This window comes from Leucopleurus acutus (genome assembly GCF_964270905.1).
Source record: "Leucopleurus acutus genome assembly, chromosome: 2".
NCBI classification, from domain to species: Eukaryota; Metazoa; Chordata; class Mammalia; order Artiodactyla; family Delphinidae; genus Leucopleurus; species Leucopleurus acutus.
In genome coordinates, this window is record NC_139143.1 from 69554247 (window position 1) to 69577406 (window position 23160).

Sequence of the window (23160 nt, forward strand, 5' to 3'; positions counted from 1 at the left end):
ATACATATTTTTAGTTAAAACCTTAATTTACAATTTAATGGCAGATTCTCATAGAAACTTAGCATGGGCCTATCATTTGCCTAACAGCTGCACCGCCTGGCTGCTGCTTACCTGTAACAGAGAGATTAGTTACCGCAGCACTGGTTAAAGGAAGGACTGGATTGACTGTGAGGGTAGTTGCTGCGCTGCTTGTCACAAGGCTTGGCGTGGTTGCCACCTAGAGGTCAGAAGTGAAAATATGCAGAAGCATTTAAAAATCAAAATTAAAAAATTTAAGTCCATATTGTAGATTTATTTTTCCTATAAAATTTTTAAAATTCCAGATACAATAGAATAAAATAAAAGGGCCTAAAAAGAAGTGATTTTATTAATTACTCTTTGATCTTGGAATTGAGAAAACTGGCTTATGTTGAAAGGTTCCTTTTGAATAGATGGTTTTTCACTGATGTTACTAATGGCTTTGCCCAAGTTTTAAAAAGAAATTAATAAAAACAAATTTCCATATTTCAATAGTGTTTAGCAAGACAGAAATATTACACCAGTTATAAACTTAATCTAAACAAGAAAACTATTCAAGGAGATCATGGGATCTGGGGTTCTTGTATTGCTTCTATTTTCAACTATGTGGGGACAAGACTGTCTTGGTTTTGTTTTTAATGAAATGATATTAAGGAAAGAATGTAAAACAAATTTTTAAAAACTGAGTTTGTTTTTGAAATAAGATAAATATTTCTACATTTTTGTAAGAAACACTGCCTTCCTTCTATCCTTCCCTCCTTCTAGAATAAATCCAAAACACAAAATAGTCAGCTCCATAAAACAAAACTGTACCTAATGACTGTCTTTTTCATAACTACTATCTCAGGAACTTTATGATTAAAGCCTCACCATTTAACAACCATAGGCTTCACTTGGTAAACTAGCAAGTGCTATTAATGATGACCTTAGTTTGAAAAGCCTGCCAGTATAGAATAATATTCAAATAAATTAAAAATCAATTAACAAGAAAGTATCAGAAATGCAAACTCAACAATATTCCCATCTTTGGAATCCTGGTTGGAAATGTGGCATCATATTTACAGTTGTCCTAAAGATCAAGGGAGTCACATGACCACTATATGTCCCTTCAGTCTAGGAATACTTTACCCAGTGAAGTTATAAATAAAAGGCCCACATGTTTGTGAAAATCTGAGACAATTGTTTTAATACAAGTTCAGAGCTAAAGGTTATCTGGGAATTTGTCACTTAATCATGTATGTGTAAGTTTAATAAATTGAGCTTTAGAACCCAACATGAATAAAGTGCAACTAAAGATTTTTTTAGATAACTGGAATTAGCCACAAATTTACTCCCAGTTACAGAGTAACCTAATAAACTACATCAGAGAAGAGAATAATAGAACTGCAGAGAAACAGGAAAGGATTAAAACTGTTTCCTTTAAAAAAGAAAGATCAGTAAGTTCTTGGGTTAATAATGACACTTAATTACTTTTGTAACATTTAAAATATAAATTTATATATCTTTATTCAACATGAATATACACAATAAATTCCTATAATGAAATAAATTCATTTGATAGGGTATTTGTAAAATTGTAAAAATTAACCCTTGAGCATGCCTCCCTATTTTTCATCCTTACCAGTGAGGTCGGGCTGGGGAAAATTGCTTTGATAGGTGAGCTGCTGGTCCCACCACTGCTTGGTGGGTTGATTCTTTTTTCTTTCTGGCGGCGGTTACAAAACCAAACACGTATCACCTCCTTTTCCATATTAAGTTGATCAGCAATCATGGTGATCTCTTCCGAGGTAGGCTTTTGATTCTGAAGAGGGAAAAAATAAATCACCTTTTGGAAAAACTTTTTGAACTACTGACATAACCATGTCATTAAATGAATAAACAAATGGGAAGGAGGAACAATAAGAGAATGAAATTGGGATATACAGGCCATATTATTCCACTTTCAACAAAGAACTTCTATAGACAGACATTCTAATGAACATGTATTCATTAAATGCAGTCATATTAACTTAGAATAAGTTATTATTGAATATTTATATATTTTTTATTTTAAGGGCAATTAATCGTGAATGAAACCAATACCTTATTTATTAGTGGGAATTTAAGAACTTCCCCAGTGCTTCATGCACAGAATCTCACTTGGACAATGTGAGGCAGGCCATAAGCCTGCGGGGCACGAAAGGCAGTTATTTTACAGATAAAGGGACTTCAGCTTAGGAAACCACGTAACTTGACCAATCACACAGTTCATAAGTGGCAGAGCAGATAAAGACTCCTGTTTCAACGCTCCTTCCATGGTGCTCAAGGCTTTTCTGAATTAGAGAAGTCAAAATTTTGTTGGAAGCTTTGATTGTGATATTCTCTGGTACCAGAAAAACAAACAAACAAACAAAAAAAACCACACCAAAGACCTGTTGAAATAACTTGAACTCTATAGCTCATCAAGGCCTTCAGGGTTCTGGTTCCAAACACTACAGTTTAGCCAAACCAAACTACTTGTGTTTCCCCTGATGCATGTCATGGCTTTTCTCTCTGGATGCCTCTGCTTGAAGCGCTTTCCCCCCACCTCTCCCTACCTGTGGAATTCCTATGTATCCTACAGCTGCTGCCTGCCTCTCCCACTTTGAGTGCTCACATGGATCTCTAAGCCTGGTCTCTCCTGAACCCTGAAGCACTCTGGTTTTGTTTCCTTATGTTCAGTAACTTACTTGTTCTCATTGTCTCCAATACGTTTATAAGCATCCATTAGGGCTGAAGCTTATAAGTCCATATTTTATGGTCTACGGCAGCGGTTCCCAACTTTTATGGCACCAGGGACCAGCTTCATGGAAGACAATCTCTCCACAGACAGGGGTGGAGGGTGTGTGTGGATGGCTCAGGTGGTGATGCAAACGATGGGGAGCGGCAGGTGAAGCTTTGCTCACTGGACCGCCACTCACCTCCTGCTGTGCGGCCCGATTCCTAACAGGGAACCAGGGACCTCTGGGGACGCCTGGTCTACGGCACGTAACAATAGTATTATACAGACAATCCCATGTATATGAAAAGTAAAAACCTCACTAACCTCCAAGAAACTCTTCTCTAAGGCCACACGGATGTTGGTCTCTATGCTGGTGCGTTTCTTCCTCCTACGGTTCAAGCCCTCAATTCCCATCCCTGGAGAATTCAGGGCACTTGGGCTGGAGAGAGCCGAATCAGATGAGAGGTTCTCTGTAAGAAAGAAGAAAACACATAAATCAAATCAGCTGGGCATGATTCATGCACACAATACATGTATTAACAACAACAATAAAACTGACCAAAGTATTTTAGGCTAAAAGCAAGTATGAAAGGTTTTCATAACCTACATTAAAATATTGTTCACTACCATGGATCTTTCTGCTGTTCTTATTGGCATTCTTTGCCTCAGGATGGTTGACCATACTGTCATTGCTATTCTTCGATTCGTTTCTGAGAAAGCAGAAGTTTACTATTCCTATCCTTACTCTCAGCTCTACCTCTTCTGAGTTGTGCTCTTATGTTTTGGTTTTGTTTGCTTATTTATTTATTAGCTCTAGGGATAAAAGAAAGAAAGCTTTTTGGAAATTATCAAATGTTTAACATTTATCTTGCAAATGACCTCTCATTTTATTTCACTGGTATTCCTCCCCTTCCCCCCAAACCAAATAATGAAACATTTCTAAACTATTTAAACTTTAAACAAGGTTCTGTCATTTAACAGTTTAATGACCCTGAGCATGTTACAGACATCTCTGAGTTTCTTTCCACTCTCTATATAAAATGAGATGGAGGGGGCAGACCAGTGGTTCTCACCTGTGGAACTCAGAAAGATTCCAGATGCTGAGGCCATACCCAGAACTACGAAATCAGACTGTCCAAGGTTGGGAGTTACAGGTTTGCCTTTTCCAAAGACCTGAATTTTGTTCATATCTACAATGAGAACCATAGTCTAGGGGATCTCTAGGGTTTCTTATAGCTCTCATAGTCTACGATTCCATGACTCAAAATTCAAAATTTCCAAAGGGAAACTTCAGCACAAAACACATTAAGTTAAAACTAACAGCTCAATTTGTGTATAAAATTGGTGGTCATTTTTTTAAAATTGAAGTATAGTTGAGTTACAATATTGTGTTAGTTTCACATATACAGCAAAGTGATTCAGTTACATATATTTTTTCAGATTATATTCCATTATAGGCTATTATAAGATATTGAATATAATTCCCTGTGCAATACAGCAGATCCTTGTTGCTTATCTATTTTATGTATACTAGTAGTTTGCATTTATTAAACTCATACTCCTAATATGTCCCTCCCTCCCTCTCCCATTTTGGTAACTGTAAGTTTGTTTCTATGTCTGAGTCTGTTTCTAAATGTATATAGACTCATTTGTATTATCTTTTAGATTCCACATATAAGTGATATCATATAGTATATGTCTTTGACTTACTAAATTTAATATTCTCTAGGTCCCCTCTTCAACTTCCTTCAACTGTCTCTCACCCTGGGCTCAAATACAAGAAATATTCCAAAGCTAAAAATTATTGCTGATTATGTACCTTGTAATTACTAGCCTACATAAATGAATTAGCTCTCTGATTTATGTAGTCATAATTTATATTGATCCTCCAAAGATTGTGAGCTTCAAGGTTCTGTAGTACCAATAATGTAATAAGAAATATAAACCCCAATTAATACAACAATCCCTCCTATACAATTTCAATGAACAATGAGGAAATGTTTTATACATTCACCCACCTGCATCATTTAGCCACTTCTCCAAAAGTGGCTTTAACTTGCACATGTTCTTAAAGCTGAGGTTCAAGGCTTCAAAACGAGAGATGGTAGTTTGGCTGAAGTCATTTCCATACAGTTTACCCATAGCGAGCCCAACATCGCCCTGCAGAGTAATACAGAAGAGGAGAGGAGAGAGAAAGAGAGGGAGAAAAGATTCATCTAATGTTATGGTCTTCACTCAAGGGTGCTGCTCCAATAACTGTTCCAGACAAAGAACCAACAACCATTCCATTTACTGGGTCCTAAAAAAACATCCATTCCTAAGCTGAGCACAGTATTCCAGTGAGGACTCTGTTAGTTAGGTCTTGACTGTGACAACATTCAAAACTGTTCCATATTCCCTCCATCTTGAATCTCTTCTTGCTACCTTATGTAATAATTGAGATATCAAGTGTTTCTACTAACTCTCAAAAGGTAGTGCTGAAATTCTACCAAGTCCCTTAATTGATGCAACCAAAGTGATCTAAGTAATCTTTAAAAATCAGTTAACCTGTATCACCTACAGGGTTAATAGATGTAACTGTCTGGATAACCTTAGGTATTTTTGAACTAACCAAGCTTCCCATAAATCACTTTAAAATTTAGAAATAATGCCTCATTCTTTTATTTTTTTCCTGTAAAGCATTTCTGGAAGCAGTGAAAAAAATCTCCTTTCCACCCTTAGTTTGGATTTCAAAGTTTGTTACAAAAACCAGGTATTCTAAAAAGACTACTTTTGTAACCATTATAGAGATAGAAATTCACAGTAGAGAGGTTTGACCCATTTAGTCAAACCTTTATGGGCACTGGAAACTTGGTAACCTTACAGCAATAGAACAATGATCCCCTGAATATATTACAAAAAATATCTTTCTCTATAAGCCTATAACCTTTGAAATGTATAGAGTGCTTTTCCTCCAGCTGAATCTCTCTTGTTAAAGCTGAAAAAGGCATATCTGAATAGTTATTGTATATATAGATAATAGAAGCTCATGGGGTGGAAATAATTCACGCTCTCATTTCAGTTAGTTCAGTGACAGGGCAGAAAAGCAACATTTCTGGTCCAAAATACGACATAGCTAATTCCACTAGAGACAGCCAACTCCCAACTATCCTGACAACACTCATTTTGAATTAGGATTATCCCAGTCCTTCGATTTCTCTCCCCTACAATCCATCTTTTGGATAGTACATTGTTTATTAGCACCTGCATTAGGGGTTAGTCAGGGAAAAGAAAACATTTCTTTTTAAACTCCAATTTCCTACTGGGGAGCAACTTCTGATAAAAAGTTTAATAGAGGAGAAATGTTAGAACTGTAAGATAAAATGAGACATTGAGAATACCTGAACTCCAACTGATCTATATTCTAATCTTTCCCATAGGATAGATGGGCATTTAAATAACCACCAGCCACATGTGGTTATTTAAATTTAAATTAATTCAAAATCAGATAAATTAAAAATTTAGTTCCTTAGCACTACTAGCCACCTTTCAAGTACTCAACAGCCACATGTGGATAGTGGCTATTGTACTGGATGGCACAAATACTGAACATTTCCATCATCACAGAAAGTTTTACTGACACCTCTAAATATACTATCTCACAGAAGTAGAGCAAAAGTAGACTGCTTATTGATTTCCTTCCAATTGTAGTAAAACCCAAAGAACCAGGACAGTGTGAGTAGAGCATAAGTGTTTTCCATTATCTCTATATACAAATATATCTATAAATATATTTATAGATTTTATCTACAGTGTTATCTCTATACATTTATTAAAGCTGACTTCATTTAGTGAACAAATATTCACTAGGTGCCTACTACATGTCAGGCATTAAACTATGCTTTGTGTGTCACATATATTCATGTCTTGGTCACTTTGTTTAGATTACAGCTTCCTAGAAAACTAAGGCCAACTAAACCCTGTAACTCTTTGAATGTAAGACCTGCTGTAGAAGTCAGACGGTAATAAATGTTTTCTGACATTATAATTGCATAATTCACTAAAAATTGTTCACAAACTTCTGTAATACCTTTCTATGAAAAGTAACAATAATGACAATATAAAAAAATGAAATACCTATTCAAAAATCACATCAAAATAAGAAACAATGCCTTCAGTTGGTGGCTGGAAATAAAGCTAGGCCATCAACTAACGCAAACTATGGCAATAAATGACAAATCCACTTAACTGAGATTTATAATACAATTGTACTTCACATTTAAAGGATTTCATTGACTAAAAATCAACAGGTACCTCAGTTAATATACTAATTTTCACTAATTTGATATAAGCTTGGTTTAGTGCTTTTATAACTCACAACTATCTTAGGTTCTCCCCCTCACAAAAGTAAATGTTTGACGCAGTTGACTCATACCTAATCTGAACTATATTATATCCCTAATCTGAACTATACTGTATCTGAACTATATTACATGTATATATTTTAAAAAGCAAAGGAAAAAAGAAACAAAGACTGGGATTAGGATATAATTAATGTATCACATGTGATGGATGGTGTTAGACTATGGCATGCCTTCTAATTATGTAATGACATCTACAGTAATCCTTAATAACCAATTATAAAGTTAGAAAACAACTACTGTTTAAAACACCTAATAACATGTATATTTACTCAGAGAATAGAGATTTGTTTGTTTCAACTAATGACTGGAATGTCTAACTTACCCTCTGTGTGTGTGTATAAATAAATTAGATACAAAGCAATGTTTAAAAAACTATAGTTGAGGTATCTGACTTAAAAAAAAAGGTTGATCTTCCCATTCCGCACCAGTAATTATGTGCCTTAGTCCACACAGTCAAGGTCTGTGAAATGTTGCCACTGCTAAAGTCAAAGTCATTTTGAAAAATAAGGAAGAGCTGTGCCAAATAATAGAATAAAACCATACAGCAGAACACCAGACCATAGGGAAGCTCTTTTATAGAAAAAGGAGAGAGAGAGAGAGAGAAAGAGCAACAACCCTGGCAGTATGTTGGGTTAAATGCCACAAAAAGGCAAACCACTATCTGGGTAAAAGTTAAAGATTTTTAAAGGCCTTAACATCCCTGGCATATCACTCAGGCAACAATCTCCTAGGAAACGTAAGAGTATGCTGTGCTAATAGCCTAAGAGCTGAAGCATTGCTAAACATGCCAACCTTATACTTATTTAAGCTTATTAATTTACCCCTATTGATCTAGTTGTATCTTTTAGCTTTCTTTTTTGAAAACAAGCCACATGGTTTAGATGTTTAAAAAGTACTAAAATCTTTCTGAATTGTAATTTGTTCCTTCACAACTGAGACTCCTCACAAATATAAGTGCATTTTCTCTAAAATTACATCTATTAAAAAAAAACATTTTATGTTCTCAACAAATAGTTTCTTTGAGCAAAAATAAATTACCAAAGAAATATAAGGAATAAAAGCCTGTTCTTAAAAAACACAGGGATGTCATTTTGGAGGAGCCCAGTGACCGCACTAGGCTCACTAGTGAGTAGGTGGCACACTACTGTACTTTCAACATAAAATAATTTGGATAGTATTTAAGCGGTGGCTTAAATTTCAAACAGTAATTATATTCTCTGGGAAAAAACCATCATGTTTCTCCTGATTCCATTAAAATGCCCAATCCAATCTATACTTCAGTAATTTTATTTCACCTAATGATCCTATGTCATTTTACATAAATGTCATTCAGCTTAATTCTTTTCCTGCTTTAAAAAGTATTACTTGTGACAGGTTAATTAAAGAGTGAGTCAGTAGGAGTGCTTGGGCAAAAACCCATATACCCCAACACCTGTTTAAACCATTAAGCTTATTATACTTTAAAAGCCGTCTGCTAGGTGACATTTTAAAAAATTAATTTGGAATTTTCATCTTCAACAGATTCCCATTTGATTAATCAGTCTCAGTTTGGGCTTATTGTGTGTGTGTGTGTGTGTGTGTGTGTGTGTTTCCACCACCCCTTTCTCTCTTCCAAAAAATGGTTTTAAACAAGTCTTTCAAACATTTCCCCTTTCAGCTACTATAAAAGACCTTGTAATCTTTACTCCTCTCAATCTTACACATATGTAGCACGAAGGTCTAGAACCAGATGTTTTTCAAGTAACAAAGCCCTCAGTATAGTTATATCATCCTCCAACATAATCTTTTAAATTCTCACCATGTATTGGTAGTATTCTAATTTCAGAGGCCTGTGTTCTGAGAGAAATTTTAACGATTTTAACCTAACAATAACTTATAAATTTATAAATGAATACATACGATGAAAGTCTAAACTTATAAATGCAGAAAATGGCTAACAACAAGTTACAGTCTAAAACTGAAAAAGAAGGCTGAGAAATATATTGTTCCTTAGAAGTCTCTTTGGACATGGAAAGCAAATATTTGGACCCAGCCAAGGAGGGAAATCTAAGTTAAAGGTGGGTTCATCTTACCTGAGTGAATCCAAGTTTGATTCGTCTTTGTTTGAAGGTCTTGGCAAATTGCTCAAGCTCCTCAAGGTCACTGGGCTCCTCCAAGCTGGGAGTATCAATTCGCTTTGGTGTTGACTGGCTCTGTGGAAGTGTCTGAATTGGGGTTGCTGCTATTGTGCGTGTTGGGGTGGCTGGCTGCTAGAGAAGGAACAAAAGAATAAGAACAAACATACACCAAGATATTTAAGTTTATATCTGGAATGGCTGCAAGTAAACAATTTAAGGAAACGGCTGTATTCAAGAACTATGAAGACCATGTGTCACTGTAGAAGGTACAACATAATACCCAGTGAGAAAAGCAGAGTGTGATGCTATATACACTACAGTTACAGTTAAGGTTAAACATGTAAGTCTGTGGAAAAGACTTGAATACACAAAAATGAAATCCACTGTCTTTGGGTTTTCAAATGGCTTGAATACATGCATCTCATGCCATTTAATAAATCAGTCTTTATTTTTAAGAATCTATATCATAGTAAACATGCCACTTAAACTATAAGTTTCAAAACAGCAGAGACCATACCCGTCTTATCACTATCATATCTCCAACTTGTAACACAATATTATAAAAAACATATAAGATTATTAAAACTATTTTAAGGGGGAAAAGTAAATCACCTACAGTTTAAATAACAACAGCTTCACTTCAGTCTACTTGTTCAAGTTTTCATCCATAGAGCTACATTTTTTATGCTGTTTTTAGTTTGTTGCACTAAATTTAATCTGTAAATGTTTCTCACAAATTACAATTTTCAAATCTCTACTAACAAGGCATACATCCCACAGATCGGAGTAATTTTTAAAATATGATTAATACATTGGAATGGACCATAGGGCATAAAATCGAAGAGTAAACTTTTTTTATTTAATTGAGGTATGACTGACATACAAAAAAGTTGTACACGTATAATGTATACATCTTGATGAGTTTGAAGATAAATAAACATCCATGAATATATACCATCACCATATACAATGCCCTAAATTTATCCATTACCCCTAGAAGTTTTCATCCTCCCTCAGATCTACGTTCTTAACCTTAACTGTAATTATGGTAACATAATTTTATACTCTGCTTTTCTCACTTAACATTATGTTTTAATTTTTTTCCCTATGTTGTTTCAATCATTGTAATTATCATTTTCAAAGGCTGACTGAAAGGCAATATTATCATAATTTATTTAACAATTTCTTCATTGCTAAGCACTTTTTCATTTGTTTTCACTAACAGGCAACACCACAATGAAAAACTCTTGTGCATACAGTTCTTTTTTCCACCTTTGTGATTAGTTCTTTGAGATAAATTTACAAAGGATTTTCTATAACTGGATAAAGAGTACACCATAAACAATTTCATGGCTTTTGGTATACATCATACATAATGCTGGTTCTCACTATACCATGTTCTCCACATGATTTGTTTTAGCAGTTTTAAAAAATGTTTTGCTAACTCAGGGAGTAAATTGTACTTTGTTGTTTCCTTAATTCATATTTCTCTTATTACTTAAAGCCAAATTTTCCCCACATGTTAATTATTATCTGTATTTCGTTTCATGTGAATTGAACTCACATCTGTAACCCATTTGTAATGACATCCTTATTCTCACCCTTATCCTTAAAGAGCTCAATCAAATGTTATAGATAAAGCCTTTGTCTGTTGTATTAATACAAGTAATTTTCCCAATCTGCTTTTTTCCTTTTATTTTTCAGTGTACATAAGTCTTAAATTATAATTTGGGTGAACTTTTGTTTTTTTCCTTTCTAATATCTTCTGTTGCTTCAAATCTGAGAAAGCTTTATTTCTAACTTGGATAAAATTCCTTTTAATATTCTGCTAGCTTCTTCTATGTCTTTTAAAATATTTAATTATTGAAATCCATCTAAAGTTTATTTGCAGATATGAGGGTATAATCTATTTTTTTAAAAAGAAAATATTAAATCTCCTTATTACACAAACACAAGGCTACACTGTTTTACTCACAACCCCTGAGTAGAACCCACCCTTCTGAGTATTCACTACTGGGACGTGCTGCCCTGACTCTGCATCATAACTGCTCAGTTAACCCTTCCTGTGAACAGAAGCCCAGGTGAGAGATTATAGGACAAGATTACAGATGAAGTCCATGGCTATGTGCTTTTCTCTTGTAATTTAAATGGGTCATATACCCCTAACTCTGACCTCATTAGTAATATGCTTTCTCCAACTGAACTAACTGGCCCTGAAAACTGCACAAGAGGAATTACACAGGCCTACACCTCGGGTAAGCTCCTCTCTATCATCCTGCTTCAATGAAGACAACAAAATTTATCTCTCTGGCATGTTGACAGTGAGAAAACTTTAATATGACCATCTGGAGGAGCCCAAAACTGTACCAACCATATTAGAGTCCTATGTGGTTGTAACTTCCCACTGAAACTGGTTGATAAGTAGAGGTGAGTCTCAACTATCAGATGGTTGCTTCATTTCTAGGCTTGAAGTAGGCCCGTTCTCAAATAATATAGGACTAAAAATAGCTTGGGTATCTTTTGGTGGGGTGGTTACACATAAGTTACCCCAACTCCAGAAACCTCAGGCTGGACTGGGCCAGAGCTAGAAATAGTAGAGTAAAATTCAGTGAGCAGGAGTCCGGATGAAGCTACAACAGCTCTGCCACTGTTTACAAAGCTCGTAGGCCAGGAAGGAATTGCTGGTATAGGCTTTTTTCCAACATCATTTTTATAATTCAGCTTATTCACAGTTAAGTGCACCATTTAAAAGTGTACAGTTTGATGTGTTTTGACAACTATATAGTCATATAACTGCTACCACAATTAAGATTCAGAAAATTTCCATCACGCCCAAAAGTTTCGTTGTGTCCTTTGCTGTCAATCCCCACCCCTAGCCCCCATCCCCTGGCAACCACTGACATGATTTCTGTCCCTATAGTTTTGTCTGCTGTAAAACGCCATATAAATTGAATCATAGAGTATACAGTCTTTTATGTTTGGCTTTTTTCACTTAGCATAATGCTTCTGAAATTCATACATGACGTTGAATGTATCAGAAGTACATTTCCTTCTATGGCTGAGTAGCATTCCATCATATAGATATGCCAAAATCCATGTTATCTATTCACCAGCTGATGAATGTTTAGGCTGTTTCCACTTTGGGGTGATTACGAATAAAACTGCTATGAACAGTGAGTCATACACAGGTCTTTGTGTGGACAGATGCATTCATTTCTAAGAGTAGAACTGCTGAGTCATAAGGTACATGTATATTTAACTTTATAAGAAACTGCCAAGATGTTTTCCAAACTGTCTGTACCAATTTGCAACCCCACAGGCAATATATAAGAGCTGTAGTTGCTTTATTTTCTCATCAACACTTGGTATTATTATAGTCTTTTTAATTTTGCCCATTCTAATGGGTGTGTAGTGATATTTCTTTTGCATTTTCCTGATGACTAATAATTTTGAGCATCTTTTCATATGCTTATTGGGTATTTACGTGCCTTCTTTGGTGAAGTATCTTCAAATATTTTGCATACACTCCCTTTTAAAAAAAACCACGTTGTCTTATTGAGTTGTATGAGTTCTTTATATATTCTGGATACAAGTCTTTTATTAGATAAAAGTTTTAAGAATATTTTCTTCCAGTCTGTGGCTTTTCTTTTTGTTTTTTCAACAGAAGCTTTTAATTTTTATGAAATTTAATTTATCATTTGTTTTCTTTTACAGTTAGCGCTTTTTGTGTCCCACTTAAGAAATCACTATCTTACACAAGGATACAAAGATTTTCCCCTAAGTTTTCTTCTAGAATTTAGGTCTGCAACCCTTTTCAAATTAATCTTTGTGTATCATTGTGAAATAAGGAGTAAGGTTCTTCCTTAAGCACCTTAGTGGGAAATCAGTTGGCTCTATGTGTGTGAGTGTACTGGACTTCTGTTCCATTTCTATTCATATGCCATTACCACACTGTCTTTATTACTGTATTTTATAATAATTCTTGACATCAACTTTCTTAATTTTCAAAATTGTTTGGCTATTCTATGTCCTCTACAATCCTGTACAAATGTTAGAAACACCATGCAAACTTCTACAAAGAAAGCCTGTAGATATTAATTGGGACTGTGTTGAATTTATAGATCACTTTGGAGAGAACTCACATTTTAACAACCAAAGTCTTCATGAACACATTATATCTCTCCATTTATTTAGGTCTTCTTCAATTTCACTCAGCAAGATTTTGTAGTTTTCAATATACAGGTTTTACAAATGTTCTGTTAAATTTATCCCTAATTACCGTAAATATTTTTCTTCTTAATTTAAATTTCCAAATGCCTGTTGTTAGTATATAGATTTTTGTATATTGACTTTGTATCCTACATACTTGCTAAACTCAACTATTAATTCCAGCAACTTTTTTGTAGATTCCTTGGATTTGGATTCCTTGGATTTGGATTTTCTACATAGACAATCATGTCATCTACCAATTAAGACACTTTACTTCTTCCTTTCTAATCTATATGTCCTTTATTTATTTTTCTTGTCTTATTGCCTTGCTAGGCCCTTCAGTGCAATGCTGAATAAAAGTGGTAACAGTGGACATCCTTGTTCCTGATCTTAGGGAGAAAGTATTCAGTCTTTATGATGGTTTATTTGTAGATGCCTCTTAGCAGGTTGGGAAAGTTACCTCCTAATTCCTAGAAGAGTTGTTATCATAAACAGTTGTTGAATTTTGTCAAATCTAGTAATTTGTTAGCATTAACTGATAACTTCCACAATTATGGACAAAGAGAATCAGAGATGGAAGGGGAATCCAGGATCAGCTAGTTCAATCACCTAATTTACCTATGAGGAAACAGAGGTGCAGAGAGGTGAAATGACATGCTCAAAGTCACAGCTAGGAAAGAAACAGAACTAGATCTAAAGCTTAAACCTCTAGACGCCTAGACCTGCCTAGACCCTCTAGATGCCCTAAACTCTGGTAAAAATCAGCTAAAGCAACATCTAAAAGTTGAGATGGAATAAAACACAGAGATAAGAGCTTCTTTGCAGTTTCTGAGAAGGAGCAAAGGGCAATGATGGGTTTTAACTCAGGCTCTGGGTCTAGCTCAAGTGGTAATCTCTACTGCCAAATATCAGGGTGGGGAGGGTGGTCAAACAGCCAGAACTCATTAATCATTTGGTGCTAACACAGTTATTCTTTATGAAAATATAAGAAAATAGGGACTCCTTGAAGATTTTCAAAGACTACATCAATTTGGTAGCACTGCTTTGTCAAGCTGATAAGCCTAGCTTTGAAATTTTGGTGAGTTTTTGAAAACTACTTGAATTATTTTTATTAAGGGGTTGTGGTTTTAAGTTAAACAAATCCCCACAGAGTCTCAAGACAACAGGATAAAAGAAAGCAACCCTCATGGAAGAAAACCGACCTGGGAGGTGAGGGTGATGCTTGGCTGCGACTGTAGGAGGTTGGCTTGGCTTTGCTGAGGTAGTTGCGTTAAAAGATTTTGCGCTTGCAGGAGACCTGTAAAACACAAACATGTTATGTCAAACATTAAAGATTACCTTGAACAAATGGCAAAAGAAAAAATGAGAAAGTGAAGTGAAAATTTCCAACTGATCCCCAGATAGTCCTACTGGTCTTAAAACTCTTAAATGTCTTATTTGCCTAAAATTCAGTCTTGTTAAATACAATTTGGGCAAGAAGACATGGAACAAACTAAAACTGGTAGATGTCTTTAGCGTAACCTGAATAACCTCTCTGATTGGCCAATTCTTTATTTTACCAAGGAATGGATGAAAGTGAAGAAGCATTCTAAATGGAAGCAGCTTGAAACTCCAAAAAAAAAAAAAGCTCAACTTCTTAACCCAGAAGCCATTAGAAACAGTTAGTATATGCTGGGACAGAGAACTATCTAGTTCATTAAAGGTGCAGGCTATCCTATCCATTAAAAGTGGAATAGGTTATTTATACAACAAAAGATTTTGGAATGAATGATCAAGAAGAAAAAAGGCTAAAAAACAGAAATAATGAGGAATCAATAGAGATGCACTAATGTTCCTTGAGTTGAAGCCTTGATACTCTGATACTGTCTATACTGATTCCATTACAAACATGATTGAACTTTATACAGCAGTAACACAACAATATTCAGCACTAAAAGGCCTTGAAGATGTTTTTTATAATCCACAAAATTTGCACAATTTCTAACATGACACCCTCTCCTTCTTAAACTTTAAAAGAAAACAAATGATTGTTAGAAGCGTATACTTACAATGCTCAGCCCATTCTTTGAACACATTCCCATGAAAAACTATCAAAACATAAAAGCAATTTATCCAATGTATGTTCAGCATGTTGAAGGATTTAATTTAGAATTTTGGCCAAACCCATGGTCCTCCTTACTGATTAAACAGATGAAAGGCAGTGAAGGATGACCTTCAATAATTAGGTATGCATGACAAAAAAATATTTTTCTCAACATGAATACTGAGCTTAAAGTTAAATAAAATTTAATAAAAACACTGTTCTAATGGACAGCTTCTGGGCCAAAATGACAGTAGTCAGCATGTATGTCACACAAGTGGACAGCCTTGGTGTACCGTACCACTAATAAGCTCTAAGGAGGCGCTCACCCTGCTGGCCCTGGGGCGTCTGTGAGATGATAAACTGCGCTGGTTGCAGGTTGGTGGTCGGATGTACCAACACAAACTGTTGCAGGTTGAGATTCTGCTGCTGAAGTTGTTGCAGTTGTTGCAGATCCTAAAAGATTAGGATTAAAACATGGATTGGAGACTCTGAAATAAAAGCTTGCTTAATCTTAAGGTTCCCAGATGATGAATTCTGCCATCCAAATAAAGAAGAGTTAATATTTGACATTCTTATAAACTCCCAACAAGGATGTGCTCTGGGTGCATTCACAAAGCATGTGAAGAAACCTGGAGCTGCTACAAGGACTTGTTATTTCTGTGGGCATATATTGTGTCGTGACTTATGCTGTATCTAATTTTCAATAGTTATTTAAAATTCCCTCAGAACAAATGCTTATGGTTGTGTTTTTAACATGTAGAGACCAATATGGGTTTTTCTCTCAAGTGAGAAAAGAATAGGTTGAGTTTTTAAGTGTTTGATTAGAGTTTTCTCTTGTTAAGCAAAAATTGAGAGTGCTACGTCTGAACTTGCATCAATAAATTAAAAGATTTATAATGATTCATGAAATGTGGCACCAGCCTATCTAACTCAACTGAGAAATCAGTGTAAAAATTTAAAAAAAAATAGCTATCCATATAAAAATCTGATCTACAACATATTAAACTTGCTTATATTGGCCTAGTATTTTATAATTTTCAACATACTTTCATGTATATTATCTTATTAGAATAATGTCAACATAGAGTCTCACAGCTTAGGCACTAAAAACATTTATTTGGTGATGAAAAAAATGGCAAAAATAAAAACATGATCTTGATAAAGATTGTAATATAACAGTCATAAAGATTAGCCTGACATCTATTCTGTACACTTTTAGTTAATTGGTTCTTTTTTAATGTTTAGTCAAACTCTAGCTACAATTTAAGTCTATTTCTGAGCCTTCTCTGGGGGGATAAAGATAATTATCTGCACTAGACTCATAATAACTCTTCATACATTTCACTGATATGACTACTTATACTTTTTTCCTCTCCTTGAGATAAAGGATTTCATTTACCTTTTTTCCTCCTTGGTAGAACTGTCTATGCCTCTTAAATAAATTTTTATTATCTCTGGATACTTTGCCCTAAAATGCGAAAATTAAAGCCAAACAACACTCTAATGCAATTCTGCACAGAGCTAATCACTCTAGCAGAAAGATGACGTGCAGTTTCTCTCACACATGGGTGGCAACATTCACTGCAGAGCACATGAAAGAACCCATGCCTGCTGTAATTAGCTAATTAAAATAAATACAGTAATCCCCTGCTTCAGAAATATGCCAGCCAATTATTCAAGAATTGTCACTTAAACAGTCAGTTATTCAAATAATCAGTTATGTGTTTATAATATCAACTCAAATAAGCAAACAAATGTATTATTTCTAGTTCAGTGGTAAAGAAGGCTACACCACTCACCTCACACTAACAATCAGAAAGTAAGCTTAATACCAAAGAAAACCTGCCATTTTATTCCTCCTTTCCTGCCCCAGCTATGAGAGTTACTCACTCACCTGTGCGATCTGGATGGGCTGAGACAGGGGGATCTGAGTCATGGGCGTGGCGGCGGAGGCTGAGATGGTGGCCCCAGCAGCACTGTGCTGTTGGCTGGCGGAATGCTGTTGCACTGCAGCAGCCAGCAGCTGTGCCTGTGCCTGTGCCTGCTGTAGTAATAACTGTTGCTGGGCTGGCGTCAAAGTCAGCTAAACAAAATCAGGACAAACAGTCGGAAAGGGTTGAAGGAGACTGGCCTCTAATGCAAGGCCACTGTTTTGAAGTAAGCAACTCAAGTGGTATTAAACCTTAGCTACCCAACTTCACATGGTTAGCATGAGGCTAAAATAAAATGTTCATTAGCCATCAAGCTACCAGGACTAGCATACCATTTAAATTAAAATGGTGGTCCTCACTCTGGACTTAATCATTCAAGCTTGTCCAAGGCCCTAGGGTTCAGGCAAAAAAGTAATTAACTAGTAAGCAAGAAAAAAAAGAATCAATGCTGACAGGATATGAAAAGAAATTTACACCCAACAGAACAGCAAGTGATTAGTCAGATGAATGAGGAACAAGGATGCTGGATCTGACCAGGAAAGAACTGATAAGGCCCAGCTGCTTCCCATTAGCATGAATCCCTGCCATATTCCATCATTTCATTATGTCCTAAGATATGACTAAAGAATATGAGGTCCATTTGTTTCTTTTCCAAGTCCCTACAGCCTCCTCCCCAACAGCCTTTTCTGTTATTGAAAGCATTGGGTCTCTGCAACTTTACATCCTCTTTCCAACACATTATCTCTGTGAAACAGGTGGTGACAGCCGCTCTCTTTACATGCAAATGAATCCTAATGCCCAAGTTTAATAGAAGCTCCAGCCATTCTGAACCTGGAATCCCAAGTGTCTCCAACTATTGTAAACACTAGTCACTCAAAACAAACCCCAAAGAAAACAGGAAATGTATTTGAAGATTTAAACTTGCTTTCATAGTGCAACTTATTTCAAACACACTTAAAGTGATAAGTATGTTCTACCTTCTTTTTGGTGACATGTTCTGATCAAACCAAGAAGGAATATTCTGAAGTGCATGTACAGTCACTTAATGGCAAAATCCTCTTTCAAAAAGGGTCTGATACAGTTTGTGCATTAGAGATATAAGAATCAAAATCAAATCATTCAAAAACCCAATACGCTTCGAGATACACGTTTATAAATATTTTATATAACATGTAAACATATATTAGTCTCTACTGATGGGATTTCGTAAACAAGTTTGCAACAGTTCTTAAAAGAGCCTTCCACCACTGCCAAAACAAACTTAACTGAAATGAAGGAAATAAAAAATTTTGCGGGTTGACGTGATGTGAATCGAATAACAAATAACTTACCACTCCTCTCGACCCCCCAAAAAGACAACTTAATAGACAAATTGTCAACATTGGAAAAATATTTTTAATGATGTCTCAGAGTGAAGACAGCTCAAAAGTTAAAAGCTTAATATATTTGCACAGGCCAATTTACTATCGATAAAAACAGATGACATTTATTGAACGCTACTACATGCCAAGCACTGTTCTATGAGTTTTATGTATGTTATTACTCTTAATCTTTAAAACAATACTGTTAGATAAGTATTATTACATCTTCATTTAACTGAAGGAAAACTGAGGCACAGAGAGATGAAGTAATTAGCCAATACAGTAAACTACAGAGCCAGGATATGAGATCAGAAGTTTCATTTTAGAATGCTATACGGTAACTTAAAATGTTTTTCTTTTGTAGGTACTAATCCATTACTCTGCAGTGATGTTATAACTCCAAACTGACAACTACAATTTCATCACTGTAACTGTCTCAACCATGGGATCGTGACGCCACTGCATGATGAAGCAACGGTTGAAACGTGAATTTTAAAAAGTCCTTAGTTTACCCAGAGCACATCTGCAATAGTAAGAAAAAATACCCTGAAAACTCGTGACAAAGATAGTTCCTTTCTCAGAGCTGCTTACGGTGCAGGAAGTTCCTTTAAAGACATAACAGTGCCAGGCATAGCCATGTTACTACTGTCTGCTACAGCCAACAGTTCTAATCAGATATTGACCAATGGCAGTTTTTTTTTTTTTTGGAAGATTTTTTTGGATGTGGACCATTTTTTAAAAGTCTTTATTGAATTTGTTACAATATTGCTTCTGTTTTATGTTTTGGTTTTTTGGCAGTGAGGCATGCGGGACCTTAGCTCCCTGACCAGGGATCAAATCCACACCCCCTGCACTGGAAGGCAAAGTCTCAACCACTGGACTGTCAGGGAAGTCCCCCAATGGCAGTTCTGACAGAGAAAGTTTGTTACAAATTTCTCAGTGAAAACTTACCCCAGTTATCTGTCCTCCAGCCAGCATGAGCTGGGTCTGGGGAATGGCTGCCTGCACTGAAGGCTGCTGGGAAGGCTGGCTTGGCTGCTGTGAATCCCCCGATTCTTCATTAGATTTAGACTGAGGTGGGGCGGGGGGAATAAAAGATTTAAAATAGTTGATTTAAAAAAAATGTACTCACAATTCCATGTTTTAAGAATTATTTACAATGCAGACTTATCTAATCATGAGTTTTCTGATTTCACTCTTTTCCTTTCTTCTAAACCTTTGTATTTTCCTAATTTTATGTATTAAGTTTTCAGACTTTTTGTTCCAATATCAGCAAAGCTGCAATTATAATTTTTAAGAAGAAAAAATAATTTGGTCCTCCACAAGTCAACAGAATTTTTCACAAACCCAAATCCTCAACTCTGGAAGTAAGGAGTAAGTGAAGAATACAATTTCAACCTATGTTTACCTTAGACAGACCCTCCATTCCAACATTTTGACATGTCTTTGGTGGTCAGTCTAAAACTTCCTTATATACCATCTTATAAATTGATTACTTGACCCACAGAACTTTTCGTCTAATATTTTGAAGAACTATAAATTTAGCATCCCCCATCAAGTAACACACAAACTTAAGAGAGAAAATGCTGCAGTCAAGAGGGAAAGAGAACATACTCCTGGAAAGGGGCACTGAGAGAAAATTTTATGGTAATTAAAACTGGTTATGCAGAGCATGAAAATTCTGCATAGATTTGCATATTTCCCACCACCTGTTTTGGGGACTGCAGCAAGGCTAATTAACATAAAGGCTCTGATTAATTCTGCCAGTCATTGAGAGATAATTACAGTGCAAGACTGTAAACATTCCGCACTGGAGATTCAGCCTGTTTGCCAACATCTCTCTAAGGGATGAAAGTTTACCATGGAAACCAAGGCAATTTTCCGCCTCCTCTCTCTCAGAAAGGAAGGTCACATTATCTCCTTTTCTTTTCTCTTCTTGTCTCCATGTGTTACTAGGTCCATACTCTACTCGGTTTCATGGAATGCTCAACCCAAGGTCTTTAGTCATTAGCAACACTGAAATCAACCTTCCAGAATACTGTTTTTTCCTCTTGACTGTTAGTTACCTAAACACTATAATGAAAGGAAGCAGCAGGTTGATTGAAATATTATGGAGTCATGCATAATACTTGAACTTTGCACGTTTTACCATATGGTTCATAGAAACAAAGCACCCAGATTTAAGTGTTATCTTCAGAATTTTGACTGTATGAAGCCCATTAATGTTTATAAATATGTTTAATTGCAATCCTCAAACTCACAACATTTTAGAGCAGAGAGGACCTCTGGCGATCTTCTAAATTTCCCCACTTAAATACACGCAGTTGCCCCTTGGTATCCACAGAGGATTAGTCCCAGGACCCCCCATGGACACCAAAATCTGTAGATGCTAAAGTCCCTCACAGTCAGCCAGCCCCTCTGTACCAGCAGATGTGGAACCTGGGGAGGGGAGGGCCAACTGTATAAGAAAAAAATGCGCCCCAGGAGGTTAAGTGACTTGCCAAAGTTCAAACAGCTAGTTAGTGGCAGAATGAGAATTCAAACCTAGGACCTCTGTCTTTCATTCCAGTGCTCTCTCCTATACTATAGTGTTTTCCTAAGATATGAAAAATGATAAATAAAAATACATTTGGAAACAAAAGGACATTTAAGGTATTCTTTTGCTTTGTGTTTAGGCATGTGTTATGGCTGTACAACTGAGAAACATTTTTACCGAACTTACATATAAAACTTTAAAAGTAGACTTTTCTTGTTCACCTTTGGACATTCACAGTGGAATAATATAAAATGGATTTTCATTAATGGCAACTATTATCATTATTTAAATCTTTATGAGATTCAGTAAGAAAAAAAGTAATAATTCTAAGTATTTTCATTATAAAATTATTGTATACTCATTACAGAAAATTAGAAAAATATGGTAAAAATGAATAGAAAAATTGATCCATAATCCCATGTCCCAGCTTACCTGTACATTTAAAGACTGAGCAGCAGCCTGTAAACTTGTTCCAGCGAGCTGGACCTATTAAGTAAAGAAATCGGGGAAGTTCTAGTCTAATACTGTTGACATCCATCATTAGAGGTGGTCATCAACAAGCCTCTACAAATGTATGTTTTACTGAGTTAGAACCAAGCGTTATTTATAGTGTATTCCTTCCCAAAGTATATAACCTGATCTAATTGTGATGAAACATCAGACAAATCCAAATTGAGCAACATTGTACAAAATAACTGGATTGTTATATAAACTAGGATAGAATAAATGGAAACCAACCCTAGAATGGCAGCAGTGGGAATTAGAAGTAGGAAACATGAATAGTATTTCAAGGTGCTACATAGGATCGTGGCAACTGACTGGATATAGATGAAGAAAAAAAAGTCATGTATTATTCCAGGTTCAAATTTGGAAGACTCAGAAAATGGTAGTGTCATTAACATGAAGATAAGAATTCCATTTTGGATTTATCACACAGCATCAAGATTTCCTGAACTTAAATATAAGTGTTGGTATGGAGATCAGTATAGAGTTCAGAGCTAACTAAAATTAACTGAGTGCGGTGTCCTTTATTTAAACTGAAAGTCCTGTGAGTTGAAATAAGAACCCTCCCCCCAAATGAAAAACAAAGAAGAGAGAGAAAAGAGAAAAAAGCACCTAAAACAGATCTGGAGAACACACTTTAGACATAGTGTAACCAAGGGAGAATTATATGAAAAGATAGTATGTTTAAGATCAAAGGCTAAGAAGTCAGTCAAAGAGCCAGAGGAAAGAGTTTCAGGTACAAAGATTTAAAGGAGATAAAGTTTCTTTGTAATTTTATTTAAATCATGATGTTTCTGGGTAAAAGTCTGTTGAGGAACAAGATATTTACAAGTCTTAAAGTATCTCCTCATTATTTACTAATTATGAGGAAGAAAGTTACCTTTACAGTAGACAAATCTGAGACTCTACCTTAATCAAATGATCAAATTCAGTATCACAATAATGGGACAAGTTGACATATATATAAACACACAAAACGTATGTGTACAAACACACACAGATTAAGAATATATGGTAATAAAGTAACAATTAGTGATGCCAGATGAAGAGCTTTTGGTTGAAAATTGTTGTACGGTTATAACTTTTCTATAGATTTGAAAGTTTTCAAAATAGAAAGTTGAAAATCGAAAGTGAGAGCATCCCTTTACAACTCCATTTAGCTAGCTCCCAACAACCTTTAAAACTTGGCTCAAAAATCATCCTCTCTACAATAATGTCTTAGACTACACAGGATGAGTTAATCATTTCTTCCTCTGTA

The 23160-nt window shown here is 35.5% G+C and overlaps 1 protein-coding gene across 2 annotated transcripts in view; it reads right to left on the reverse strand.

Annotated features, from left to right (window-relative positions):
- The window catches only part of POU2F1 (POU class 2 homeobox 1), a 172629-nt gene that overhangs the window by 23055 nt on the left and 126414 nt on the right, over positions 1-23160 (reverse strand). Inside the window, exons 4-13 of one of the 2 annotated variants that reach the window (XM_082861444.1) lie at positions 21831-21884; positions 19814-19933; positions 17465-17653; positions 15897-16023; positions 14690-14784; positions 9234-9407; positions 4777-4918; positions 3083-3228; positions 1640-1819; positions 112-217 (exon numbers count right to left, since the gene is read on the reverse strand). In XM_082861444.1, the coding sequence (XP_082717570.1) occupies positions 112-217; positions 1640-1819; positions 3083-3228; positions 4777-4918; positions 9234-9407; positions 14690-14784; positions 15897-16023; positions 17465-17653; positions 19814-19933; positions 21831-21884 (1333 nt within the window). Of the gene's footprint in view, positions 1-111; positions 218-1639; positions 1820-3082; positions 3229-4776; positions 4919-9233; positions 9411-14689; positions 14785-15896; positions 16024-17464; positions 17654-19813; positions 19934-21830; positions 21885-23160 lie in introns of both variants that reach the window. The other variant, XM_082861443.1, reaches the window with a different exon arrangement.